The sequence below is a fragment of the Arachis hypogaea genome, chromosome 5, assembly GCF_003086295.3.
Source record: "Arachis hypogaea cultivar Tifrunner chromosome 5, arahy.Tifrunner.gnm2.J5K5, whole genome shotgun sequence".
Lineage (NCBI taxonomy): Eukaryota > Viridiplantae > Streptophyta > Magnoliopsida > Fabales > Fabaceae > Arachis > Arachis hypogaea.
The window spans coordinates 10,358,186-10,371,270 of NC_092040.1; the positions used below are offsets into that span (position 1 = coordinate 10,358,186).

Sequence of the window (13,085 nt, forward strand, 5' to 3'; positions counted from 1 at the left end):
TGATTCCACTCCAATGTCTTCTGGTTGGAGAGGAACTATACCTTGCTAGTAAATTCATAGCAAATGATATATCGGGTCTTGTATTATTAGCAAGATACATTAGCGCTCCAATGGCACTAAGATATGGTACTTTAGGACCAAGAATATCTTCATTTTCTTCTTTAGGACGGAATTCATCCTTTTTCACATCCAAAGATCTTACGATCATTGGGGTACTTAATGGATGTGACTTATCCATATAAAATCTCTTTAAGATTTTCTCTGTGTATGTTGTTTGATGAATAAAGATCCCATTTTTTATATGCTCGATCTGCAGGCCGAGACAAAATTTAGTTCTTCCAAGATCTTTCATCTCAAACTTTTCTTTTAGAGTTTTTATAATTGTTGGAATCTCTTCAGGAGTTCCAATGATATTTAAATCATCAACGTACACAGCAATTATAATGAATCCAGATGCAGATTTCTTTATGAAAATACAGGGGCAGATATCATCATTCTTGAATTCATTTTTGGCCAGATACTCAGTAAGACGATTATACCACATTCGTTCAGATTGCTTTAGACCATATAAAGATCTTTGCAATTTGACTGAGTATAACCCTTGCGAATATTCATTGGATGGTTTAGATATCTTTAGTCCTTCAAGGACTTTCTTATAGATATCTTGATCTAATGAGCCGTATAAATAGGCTGTTACCACATCCATTAAATGCATATGCAGTTTATGATATGCAGATAAACTGACTAAATAACGCAATGTTATCGCATCCACTACAGGGGAATACGTTTTTTCATAATCTCTACCGGGCCTTTGTGAAAAACCTTGTACCACAAGTCGGGCTTTATAGCGCACAACTTCATTTTTCTCATTTCATTTTCTCACAAATACCCACCTATATCCAACAGGTTTTACATCTTTTGGTGTACGGACTACAGGTCCAAAGACTTCACGTTTAGTAAGTGAGTATAACTCGGCTTTCATGGCTTCTTTCCATTTTGGCCAATCATTCTTCTGTCGACATTCTTCGACTGATCTTGGCTCAAGATCCTTACTTTCATGCATGATATTTAATGCCACATTATATGCAAATATTTCATTGACAATTGTCTTATTTCGGTCCCATTTCTCTCCTGTAAAGACATAATTTATCAAGATCTCGTCATTTTTGTAATTTTTAGGTACCTGAACGTCTTCTGGCGTTAATACTATATCAGAATTTTGGACAACTGCAGGTGTCTCTACTATGTCTTTTTCAACAAGAATATTATTTACCTCTTTTCTCTTTCGAGGATTTTTGTCTTTGGAACCGACAGGCCTGCCACGCTTCTGGCGTGAATTTGCTTCAGTGGCTACTTGTCCTACTGGGACATCAATTCGAATTGGGGCATTTTTCGCTGGTATATAAGATTTAGTTATCCTCTTTGTATCGAAAAATGCATCAGGCAAATCATTTGCTATTCTTTGCAAATGTATAATCTTTTGAACTTCCAGTTCACATTGCCCTGATCGAGGATCTAAATGCATCAACGATGATGCATTCCAGTTAAGTTCCTTTTCAGGAAGCTTATTCTCTTCTCCTAATGTTGGAAATTTTGATTCATCAAAATGACAATCTGCAAACCGGGCTTTAAATACATCTCCAGTTTGTATCTCAAGATACCTCACTATAGAGGGAGAATCATATCCAACATATATTTCCAATTTTCTTTGGGGTTCCATTTTGGTGCGATTAAGTGGTGCAATGGAAACATATATCGCACACCCAAATATTCTTAAATGGGAAACATTTGGCTGCTGGCCAAAAGCTAATTGCATAGGAGAGAACTGCTGATAACTCGTTGGCCTCAAACGGATAAGTGCTGCGGCATGTAAAACAGCATGCCCCAAACCGAGGTTGAGAGATTTGTTCTCATAAGTAAGAGCCTAGCAATCAATTGGAGGCGTTTAATAAGTGATTCTGCTAATCCATTTTGTGTGTGAACATAAGCTACTGGATGTTCAACACTTATTCCATTAGCCATACAATAAGCATCAAAAGCTTGGGAAGTAAATTCACCAGCATTATCAAGACAAATTGCTTTGATTGGATTTTCTGGAAATTGTGCTTTTAATCAAATAATTTGAGCCAGTAATCTTGCAAACGCCAGGTTGCGAGAAGATAATAAGCACACATGTGACCATCTTGAAGATGCGTCTATTAGGACCATAAAATATCTAAAAGATCTACATGGTGGATGAATAGGTCCACATATATCACCTTGAATCCTTTCTAGGAATTTAGGGGACTCAAATCCAATCTTTACTGGTGATGGCCTTAAAATTAACTTTCCTTGAGAACATGCAATATAACAAAATTCACTAGATTTAAGAATCTTCTGACTTTTTAATGAATGTCCATGAGAGTTTTCAATAATTCTCCTTATCATGGTTGTTCCCGGATGACCCAATCCGTCGTGCCAAGTTATGAATTTATTTGGGCTAATAAGCTTCTGGTTTACAGTGGCATGTGATTCAATTGCACTAATCTTGGTATAATATAACCCAGATGAAAGTGAGGGTAATTTTTCTAATATAACTTTCTTATTTAAATCATGAATTATGATACATAAATACTCATGACTTCCCTCTTTCATAGTCTCAATATGATATCCATTTCGGCGAATATCTTTAAAGCTCAACAAGTTTCTTCGAGACTTGGTAGACAACAGTGCATTATTTATTATGAATTTTGTTCCTCCGAGAAACAAAATTATAGCTCTTCCGGAGCCTTCAATCACATTACCTGAGCCAATAATAGTATTACCACATTCTTCTTTTGGCACAAGATGGGTAAAATATATATCACTTTTGAGAATGGTGTGCGAACTTGCACTATCCGCAAGGCATACATCTTCGTTATATATCCTTGTCATTCTCTTCAAAGATAAATAATAATAAAATGAGTAGTATGCATAGTTAAATTGAATACTTGATCGGAATTATTTTTCTAAGAAACACTGTACATAAAAAGAATGTCATATGCTAAAATTTTATTTTTTGAAGCATGACACATTTAATGATTTCAAAATTCATAAACATTGACATTTCATTATTTATATACATCATATTTGAAACTCAAATACATAGAAAATAAAACTTAACAATAAGTTCTTTACATTATTTATTTACATGGATACTTAATAATCTCCCGTATTAAAATATTCCATCATTGATCAAATGACCAATATTCCCTTCAGGATCCTCAAAGAAATCAGATACATCATAATGAGTGGTGGAATTTTCAGCATCATTTGAAACAAAATTTGACTCTTTTTCCTTGTCGTCCTTTTTCAAAGATGCCTGGTAAAGATCGACTAGGTGCGTTGGAGTACGGCAGGTACGTGACCAATGGCCCTTTCCACCACAACAGAAACACTTATCCTCTATTGATTTATTCTGCCCGATATTTCTTTCTTTATCCCACTTCTGGTGAGATCCTCTCTTTTGAATATAATTCTTTTTCCTTCCATAATTTTTCTTGCTATTAAAACCTTGCCGTTTACCTCTTATGGGGTAATGATTTGCCGCATTTACTTCAGAAAATGGGGCGGCGCCAGCTGGACGCGCTTCATGGTTTTTTAAAAGTAACTCATTGTTGCGTTCAGCAACAAGAAGGCAAGAAATTAACTCAGAATATTTTTTAAACCCTTTTTCTCGATACTGCTGCTGCAGGAGCACATTCGAGGCATGAAAGGTTGAGAAAGTTTTATCCAACATATCATGATCAATGATCTTTTTCCCACATAATTTCATTTGTGAGGTGATTCGAAACATTGCAGAATTATATTTATTTATGGATTTAAAATCTTGTAGACGCAAGTGCGTCCATTCATATCGAGCTTGAGGAAGTATCACCGTTTTCTGATGATTATACCTTTCTTCAAGGTCTTTCCAAAGATCTGCAGGATCTTTTATTATAAGATATTCATTTTTCAATCCTTCGTCAAGATGACGACGAAGAAAAATCATGGCTTTAGCTTTATCCTTCTGAGATATATTATTTTCAGCCTTAATGGTATCTCCAAGATCTATTGAATCAAGATGGATTTCAGCATCTAGTATCAATGATAAATAATTGTTTCCAGATATATCAAGAACATTGAATTCAAGATGAGAGAGCTTCGACATAATGAAAATTTGTTACCTGAGTCTTCCTAAAAATTTGATCAGAGTCTCGTGCTGATAACGTGTTGTAAAATAAATAAAAGATATATTAAATATAAAATAAAGATGTATAAATATAATACTCTAGCATTAAAATAATTAGCTCAATAATGATTTGTATATATATAATAATATTATATGTTGTAATGTGTATATATATAAAGATAGAAAGGAGTATAAAAAGTAAAAAGAGAGAAAATTGCATTTGTTTATAATAAGAGAAAGAAAGAATATTTTTATTGTTGTTGTTATCTCTCTTGTGCATCAGATCATGCCCATTTTATAGGCTAACGAAAGCATTTCATTAATTTTATTTTGTTTTGAAAAGCTATCCTTCAATATAGGAAAAGTCAGCCACCCAAATTCATAAATAGACATTTAATTTGTTTTTATCCTAATAATTTTTTTTATTATTTAATCATTTTCTTACGTAATTAAGCCCTTGTGAAGGCACAAATTCTATAAAATGGATAGAGGAATAAAGGGGGTACATATAACTTTTTATGATTATTCACTATTCAAAATCCTACTAACTCATTCAAGTATGAAAGTGTCTATATAGATACTCAAGGACCAACTGAAATTTTCAGATTCTTTGTTGGTAAATTTATTTGAGTTTATTAAACTGATGAACAATGTTTTCTTATGATTTCTTAATTTATCTTCTTAAAGCATGAGTTAATAAAACTCTTAAAAGCAATTTTATTTTAGTTTAAGTCTTATAAAGTATTATATAAATATTTGTAGGATTATATATCATAAAATTTGATTTAAAATTTTGTAAAATTTGTTATATATTTGATTTTATTTTAATTTAAAATTAAACTATTTTTAATTATTTAAAAAATCAGAAGAAAAAAAATATAAATGTAAAGATTGAGAATTTTGTGTATTTAGATCGAAAGAAAAATTAGAACTTTATAAATAGAGAACTTACGAGTTAAATTGACTTGTATTAATTTTTTTATTAAATTGATAAAAAATAAAAAAAATAGAATAATAAAATGTAAAAGTATAATTGAGTACATCTAGTTTATTTGAATATATTTTGATTGAATCTTTGTTGTAAAATTTTAATAATATTATTAGAATATTCATTTAATGAGTTTAATATATTATATAAATAACAACATATCATTTAAAGATAATATTTAATACAACTTTTAATTTTAAATTATTTTTAATTAAGATTAAAAATGACACTTAAAAATTTGATCCCAGCTGCTCTTAGTATAATTGATTTTTTTATCGGTTAATATCTCTTCTCTTAATCACAATTTTTTCTTAAAATTTAGGAAGTAATTAAAGTTGTCTGGATCATCAGACCCGTATTAAATTATTAATTGTTGTTGGTTATATTTTCGAAAATGTGGTAACTGGGAAAACACACTAATAAGCCTATATCACTTCCTGTACAACCCTCGTTTTACCTTTCTATCTGCCTTCCAATGGGGTGGAAGATTAAGCATAGGAAAACAAAATTAAGAAAGAAATGAATAAAGGAAAAGGCAAGTGTATTAATGAGTTTCTGAATGCCTCTCAATTCAACCAATCTCTGAATATGTGTTACTTTTAGATTGAATAAACATTTAAACAGAGCTGATTAATGAATTTGGTAGAAGGTTTTTAAAAAATATCTGTACTTTTCTAAGCATTATTTTTATTTTGTATTTAATAAATTAAAAAATATATATATATATTTTAAAAATAAAATAATTTTAAAAATAATTAAAATAGAATTTTTTAAAATTATCTTATATTCACTAAAATTAAAAAAATTGATTTAATTTTATATATTAATTATTTTTAAAATTTAATTTTTATATTCATGTCTATTATAAAATTTGTTTGGATAAAATCTTTTTAGAAAAATTTGTCAAGTAATTTTTTAAAAGATTTTTAAAAAATAAAAATAATTTTATATTTAAATATTTTATACAAAAATATTTTTTATTTAATAATTATATTTGGATATAATAATATAAAAATAATTTTTTATTTATTTATCATGTTAAAAATATTTTTTAAGTAAAATATATATTTTAAAAAATATAAATTATAGATTTCAACAAAAATATTTTTTATTTTTTTGTACTTTTATTTTTACTATTAAAATTTTGTCAAACACATTAAGTATTTGGTTGGGTACCATTAAGTTAATAAAAAAAAATATTTGTTCAGTACAAATTTTTTTTTTAATTTTTTAACGTGTTTGATAAATTTGTAGTAATAAAAATAAAAATATTAGAAAAATAAAAAATATCTTTTTTAAGAAGTACAATTTATAAGTTTATTTGGATGAGCTTCTAATAAAAGATCTTTTTCGAATTATCTCTTTTTAAAAGATCATTTAAAATATAAAAATAATTTTATGTTTGGATATCTCATTAAAAAAGATATTTTTATCTATCAATTATGTTTAGGTACAATAATATAAAAGTACTCTTTTGTTTATTCATGATGCGAAAAATATATTTTTTAAGAAAATAAATCTTCCTAAAAAAAATGTGAATTGTAACTTCTCAAAATAGATATTTTCAAGTGCTTTTATTTTTACTTTTAAAGATTTGTCAAATACGTTAAAAAAATTTATTGAAAAAATATTTTTCTATCAACTTAATGGCACTAAAACAAGTATTGTATTGAAAAAAGTAATCTTTACATAAAAAATAAAGAAATAACTACTTTTATATTATTGTACTCAAACATAATTGATAGATAAAAAAATAACTTTATATAAAATATTCAAATATAAAATTTCTTTTACTTTTTTAAAAAATCTTAAAAAATAACTCAAATTTTTTCTTTAAAAACTCACCAAAACAAGTTCTAAGTGCTTATTTAGATGCCATTAAATTAGTAAAAAAGATATTTTTTAATAAAACAAGATTTTTTTTGTATGTTTGACAAAATTTTAGTAGTAAAATTAAAAATACTAAAAAATTAAAAAATATTTTTTTTGAAGTTACAATTTATATTTTTTAAAAGATCTTTTTTACTTAATTTTTTTTAATAGGTAGTTGTATATTACAATATAAAATAGAGAAATATTAGATAATAAATTATTTTTATAATGAAGTTTAATAAAGTCTTTTTCTTCTTGTTATATTTTTTATTTTAATTTATTTTTATTATGTCAATAAATTATTAGCCTAATTTGATTAAAATTAATTATCAAAATAATTTGATCATATAATAATACCATATAATATATAGATAAAAATGAGTTAAACAAAATTTATATTTATACATAAATATTGGATGAGAGTCTTTTAGTCTGTATATAATATTTTTTATATAATAATAAAAGATAAGAAAAGTAGCACATTTAAAAAGAGTATTTTATAATCACTTTAGGTTACATTTTGTTAATATAGATAACAAATACTTTTGAAGTGATTAATGAAATTAAAGAGAAATAGAGAGGAGCATAAAGAAAAACAAAACTTGTAAAGAGGATTGTTTTCCAAAGTGTAAAGCCAATTTTGTTGGTACTTTCCGCTGTTTTCGCTTAAAGACAGAAAGAGGAGGAGGCTTATAAAAGCAGGGTATTGGCTTCACAACTTTGATTCATAATTAACCAAACCCACCTGCGTACTACTACTTACCTTTGGTCATTTTATAACGCCACAAAATAGAACCTCCTTTTCAGCATATGTAAAGACAACGCCTTTTTCTTCTCTTTTCTCTTTTCTTTTTTCTTACAGGAAACTGGCACAGCACACGAGTCACAACAATTTATTTGCTTTAAACAGAGAGAGAGAAAAGAGAGGGAAAGAGGTTTCAGAAACACACACACACAAACACAAAGCTCAGACACGATTATAGTAGCTACCTCCATCCATGTCTGACTCACATCTAACTTTCTTTTCTCTTTCTTCTTCCATTCTTGCTCTTCTTCTCATCTTCATTTTCATCTTCAAGAGGAAGCAAACCAAACCCAAGCTCAACCTTCCACCCGGTAAAATGGGCTGGCCCTTTCTTGGTGAAACCATTGGTTACTTGAAGCCTTATTCTGCTACCACCATAGGAGAATTCATGGACCAACACATAGCAAGGTAACAACAATAACAGAAACAACATCATCTTAATTAATTAGCAGAAACACAAACATCTTAATTCACTTGTGTATGTGTATGTGCAGGTATGGTAAAATTTACAAGTCGAAATTGTTTGGTGAGCCAGCAATAGTGTCAGCAGATGCAGGGTTGAATAGGTTCATATTGCAAAACGAAGGGAAATTGTTTGAGTGCAGTTACCCGAGAAGCATTGGTGGAATACTTGGGAAATGGTCGATGTTGGTTTTGGTTGGTGACATGCATAGGGACATGAGGGCCATTTCACTAAACTTCCTCAGCCATGGCAGGCTCAGAACACATCTCTTGAAGGAGGTTGAGAACCACACCCTTCTTGTTCTTAACTCCTGGAAACACAATTCCACCTTCTCTGCTCAAGATGAAGCCAAAAGGGTAACTAACTAACTAATTCTTTCTCTTCTTCTGCAAAACCAACTGTTGGATTAATTAATCAATTGAATTGCAGTTCACCTTCAATTTGATGGCCAAACACATCATGAGCTTGGATCCTGGGAATGTTGAGACAGAAAAACTAAAAGAGGAGTATATCACTTTCATGAAGGGTGTTGTTTCTGCGCCATTGAATTTACCCGGAACTGCATATAGAAGAGCATTAAAGGTAACAATAATGCTAATTGATGATGCTAATTTCCTAATGAATATACTACTTAATTTGATTTGATTTGATTTTGTTTTGAACAGTCGAGGTCCACCATACTCAAGTTCATAGAAGCGAAAATGACCGAAAGAGTGAGAAAGATGGAAGAAGGAAATGAGAGCTTGGAGGAAGATGATCTTCTAGGATGGGTTTTGAAGCATTCAAATCTCTCAACAGAGCAGATTCTGGACTTGGTTCTGAGTTTGCTCTTTGCTGGCCATGAAACTTCGTCAGTAGCTATAGCACTTGCCATTTATTTCTTACCCGGTTGTCCTCAAGCCATGGAACAGTTAAGGGTAAGAAAGTACCATCCATGATTATATATGCTACATGGAATATTCAATATTCAATGTTAGTGTTTCTAATCAGGTCAATACTTGTAACATAGTTTGGCATATTGATATGGATTTTATGATACTTTGTGCAAAAAAACAGGAAGAACACAGCGAAATCGCCAGAGCTAAGAAACAAGCAGGGGAGGTTGAACTCACTTGGGATGACTACAAAAGAATGGAATTTACCCACTGTGTAAGTTACCTATCTATGTCATATAATAATATATAGTATTCGGCTTTTGCAGCTATCATTATTTTATTTGATGCGATGATGTAGCCCTTGGAACTGTTTAATGCATAATATAAATATAAATATGGTTATGTGGATGAAGGTTGTGAACGAGACACTTCGGTTGGGAAATGTTGTGAGGTACCTTCACAGGAAGGCGCTTAAAGACGTTCGGTACAAAGGTACATTGATTGATTTATTTTATTAGTTATTTAAATGAGTTTAGTAGTGGAAAAGAGAAAAGCAAAGGGGAAGGGGGGTTTTGATTTGAGTGAGTATTGAAAAGAAAATGTGTTGTGTTGAAAGGTTATGACATTCCATGTGGGTGGAAAGTCCTTCCGGTGATTGCAGCTGTGCATCTGGATCCTTCACTTTTTGACCAACCTCAACAATTCAATCCATGGAGATGGCAGGTCAGTTACTTCTACTACTTATATATCATCAACAATCATCATAATTATTATCCTCCACCACCCCCACCTTCCTTTCTTCTTTTCTTAATTAATCTAAACTTTATGCGGATGTATAAAAAGGAATAATTAAGGGGAGGTCCCCGAGCACTTCAATTGGTCCTTTCCTTTAATTTGGAGGTGGATACCCACATGCAATCACTACCTCTCACTGGAGGTGGGGTTTGTGTGTGGCCACTCAATACTATATAATTTTGTTTGGGGCTTGTGATTTTTCCCAAAATGTTGTCCATTATTTTTCATTTGTTTTTCACATATAGTTTTATTTCCAGTTTCTCATATATATTTGGGTTTTGTAAGTCCATGTATGTATATATCTTACTTTCCCGGAATCACGCTTCCTATATATCACTTGAGAGTCAGTCCCAACATTAAGGTACAAAGGCCGTACGACTTTGACAAAAACTGAAAATAATGCATTGCATGTGTCTCGTCTCTAGTCTCTACCTATATATATGCCTATCATTCTTCTCCCACACGTACACTTGAAGTTATCCCTACCTATAACCAAATTAATTATAGATGGTTTATTTAATTATTCCAAAAACGTGAAATAGGAAGAGCACTTAATGAATGTGTAGTGATGGTTACTTGTTAAGAAATGATTGTCCGGGATGGGGAATGATCAAATAATGTGGCCTACCAACCAACCAAGCAGAATGGAGGATCAAGTGGGGTCGTTTTTTTAGTTGATAGCCATCTCCATCGAAGCCGTTAAGGGTAAGGGGTTGTCATGTTTTCACAAATAGGATTGCTGATGAGAGCTGAGAGCTGAGAGCTGAGAGAAGAGGATGAGTGCAACTGTGCAAGTGCACTACTACTACTATGAGTTAGCTGGCTACATGCATTGACCATTTTACCACCAGAACCGTGTAATCATAAAAACAAAAATTGGTTGAGAAATGAGATCATCGAGATGATGAAGTGAACAGTACGGAGGTGGGGTCCAGGGTATGCGATTATGATGCATGCTTTTTGTGAACGTGTGGGCAGGGTCCTCACGAGTCATGAGTGAATGCCCATGTGGAAAGTGGGCCTCACATCACTTGCACGTGCATTTGTGCTCTCATCGCATTCCTCCTCCTCTCCTGGTCCTAACTGCTTCCTTCAATTCCTTGCTTTTTTTGTTTCAAAGAATCAAAGGGTGTGTAGCCAAGTGGGAATTCCGGATAACAAAATATGATACCCTTTTTATTATTGTGTGTGGTGCAGATCAATGGTCGTCGTGGAAGTTGCTCATCATCAAACGGGAGTAGCAGTAATATCAACGCCAATAACAATAACACCACCACCACCACCAACAATTTGTTCTTGCCGTTCGGGGGAGGACCACGACTATGCGCTGGATCAGAGTTAGCAAAGCTTGAAATGGCTGTTTTCATCCACCATCTCGTCCTCAACTACCAATGGGAGTTAGCTGATTCCGATCAACCTTATGTATACCCTTTTCTTGACTTCCCCAAAGGCCTACCCATCACGGTCCAAAACCACTCATATCTCTCTTAGTACTTCATTATTAAATTAGATCTAGTGTTCATTCCTCTCTCAATAATTAATGTAAGTAAAGTTGCCTCATCCACCAATTGCATCGCATCATTTAAATTAAAAAGAAGAAAAAAAAAGCTTTTTGACTTTCTGGCCTTCTTTGCTCACTTGTACGTTCCAAGGGGGAAGACCGTCTCAATAATAATAATAATAATAATAATAATAATAATAATAATAATAATAATAATAATAAAAGTACAAGCAACGCCTTAGGACTTAGGACTACTGGACCACTCCTACTACGTACCTCTTAGCTTCTATCTCTTTATCCTTCTTCTAGGCTTTAGTAGTAGAATTTTACTATCCCGTATCCGCCCTCCGCTTATGCTGTACATTATTATTCCTGAATTGAATAATATTTATTCATTTATATTTTCTGCCTACTTTAATCAGCCTTTATTACTTTCTTACTGCGCTACATAAAATAATTCAGTTATCTTTTCTCAATAATCTGTTACGTTCATATATATAATACACGACTACTCTTAGTGTTTAACTGTTTATGTTATTAATAGTACTATACCCTGCAACTAGTAGTAGTTTATTAAAACAATTTATTTTGATTGTGTAAATCGGGGAAAAAAAAAGGATCCATCAAATTTCAGTATAACGCTGTTGTTTTTCTTACGTAGGCTCATACTAGCTACTTTATAATTTTCTGAATACACAGAGGCGCAAATTTATTATTGTTTTTTTGTTTCCTTTATTAATTTATTACTACGATGCATGTCTATGTTGTAGTACTTTATTGTTTTTTTTAATAACACGTAGATTACCTTTCGGTTGTAGACATGTAGTACTAAACAGTCAAGGTGCCAGTTGCAATGCTAGTTGGCATATATAAAGAAAAGGTAATTAATTTGAGTCGATGAAGTGGTCACTTTATTCTCTTATTTAAGTATTGATGATTTGAATTATATAATAATCTTTAAACTAATAAACAGAATTTAGATTTATAATAAATTAGTCTTTAATTTTTTGAATTAAAAAATACAGTGAACAATAAAAAAAGAAAGGTTAAATATTGGAAGGGAACGTCAAAGAAAAAGAGGTTTGGGATTTGGGGGGCAACATTTTGTTGGTGGCTATAGATGTTTTAAACGGGGTTTAGGAAGGCAGTCACGTTGAGTCCACAAAACCAAAAATAAAAGTAAGGTCCGAATGACGAATCTTTCGAGAGAGGCAGAGGCGTCTGAGTAATAATAATGATGCCTGTTGCGGCCACAAGTTGCACATTTTGACTTGGGATATGGATTTTGGACTAGTGTCATTGTGTGATGTGATTATTAATTAGTTAATTAATTAATTCCGTTGACAGCGATATAGAGAATTCATTATGGTCCAACTCCAATAATTAATTGAGACTACTCCTCCATATATATTCATCGGCGTTAAGAATATCGGAGACCTTTTTTTTGGGGTAGCGTAATATAAAAGGACAAAAAATCAATCATCACCGTTTAAATTTATTTTGTTTAGTTTTTATAATAATAAAAATAAAAAAATAAATGTTAAAGGTTTTTTATTAAAAATATCTGTTTTCTGAGACTTTATCTTTTTTTCTTTTC

General features: G+C 31.3%; 1 protein-coding gene across 1 annotated transcript; it reads left to right on the forward strand.

Moving 5' to 3' along the window:
• Window positions 1-7,665: 7,665 nt before the first annotated feature.
• Window positions 7,666-11,887, forward strand: LOC112800701 (cholesterol 22-monohydroxylase CYP90B51). The gene is made up of 8 exons (XM_025843065.3): window positions 7,666-8,262; window positions 8,349-8,673; window positions 8,747-8,899; window positions 8,983-9,234; window positions 9,374-9,466; window positions 9,606-9,684; window positions 9,809-9,915; window positions 11,185-11,887. The coding sequence occupies exons 1-8, from the start codon at window positions 8,048-8,050 to the stop codon at window positions 11,476-11,478; spliced, it is 1,518 nt and encodes a 505-aa protein (XP_025698850.1). The 5' UTR covers window positions 7,666-8,047; the 3' UTR covers window positions 11,479-11,887.
• Window positions 11,888-13,085: the final 1,198 nt, after the last annotated feature.

Coding starts and splice junctions, on each gene's coding strand:
- LOC112800701 (XM_025843065.3), top strand. CDS start 8,048: ATGTCTGACTCACATCTAACTTTCTTTTCTCTTTCTTCTTCCATTCTT. Junction 9,235..9,373: donor AAGCCATGGAACAGTTAAGG/GTAAGAAAGTAC, acceptor GCAAAAAAACAG/GAAGAACACAGCGAAATCGC. Junction 9,467..9,605: donor GAATGGAATTTACCCACTGT/GTAAGTTACCTA, acceptor ATGTGGATGAAG/GTTGTGAACGAGACACTTCG.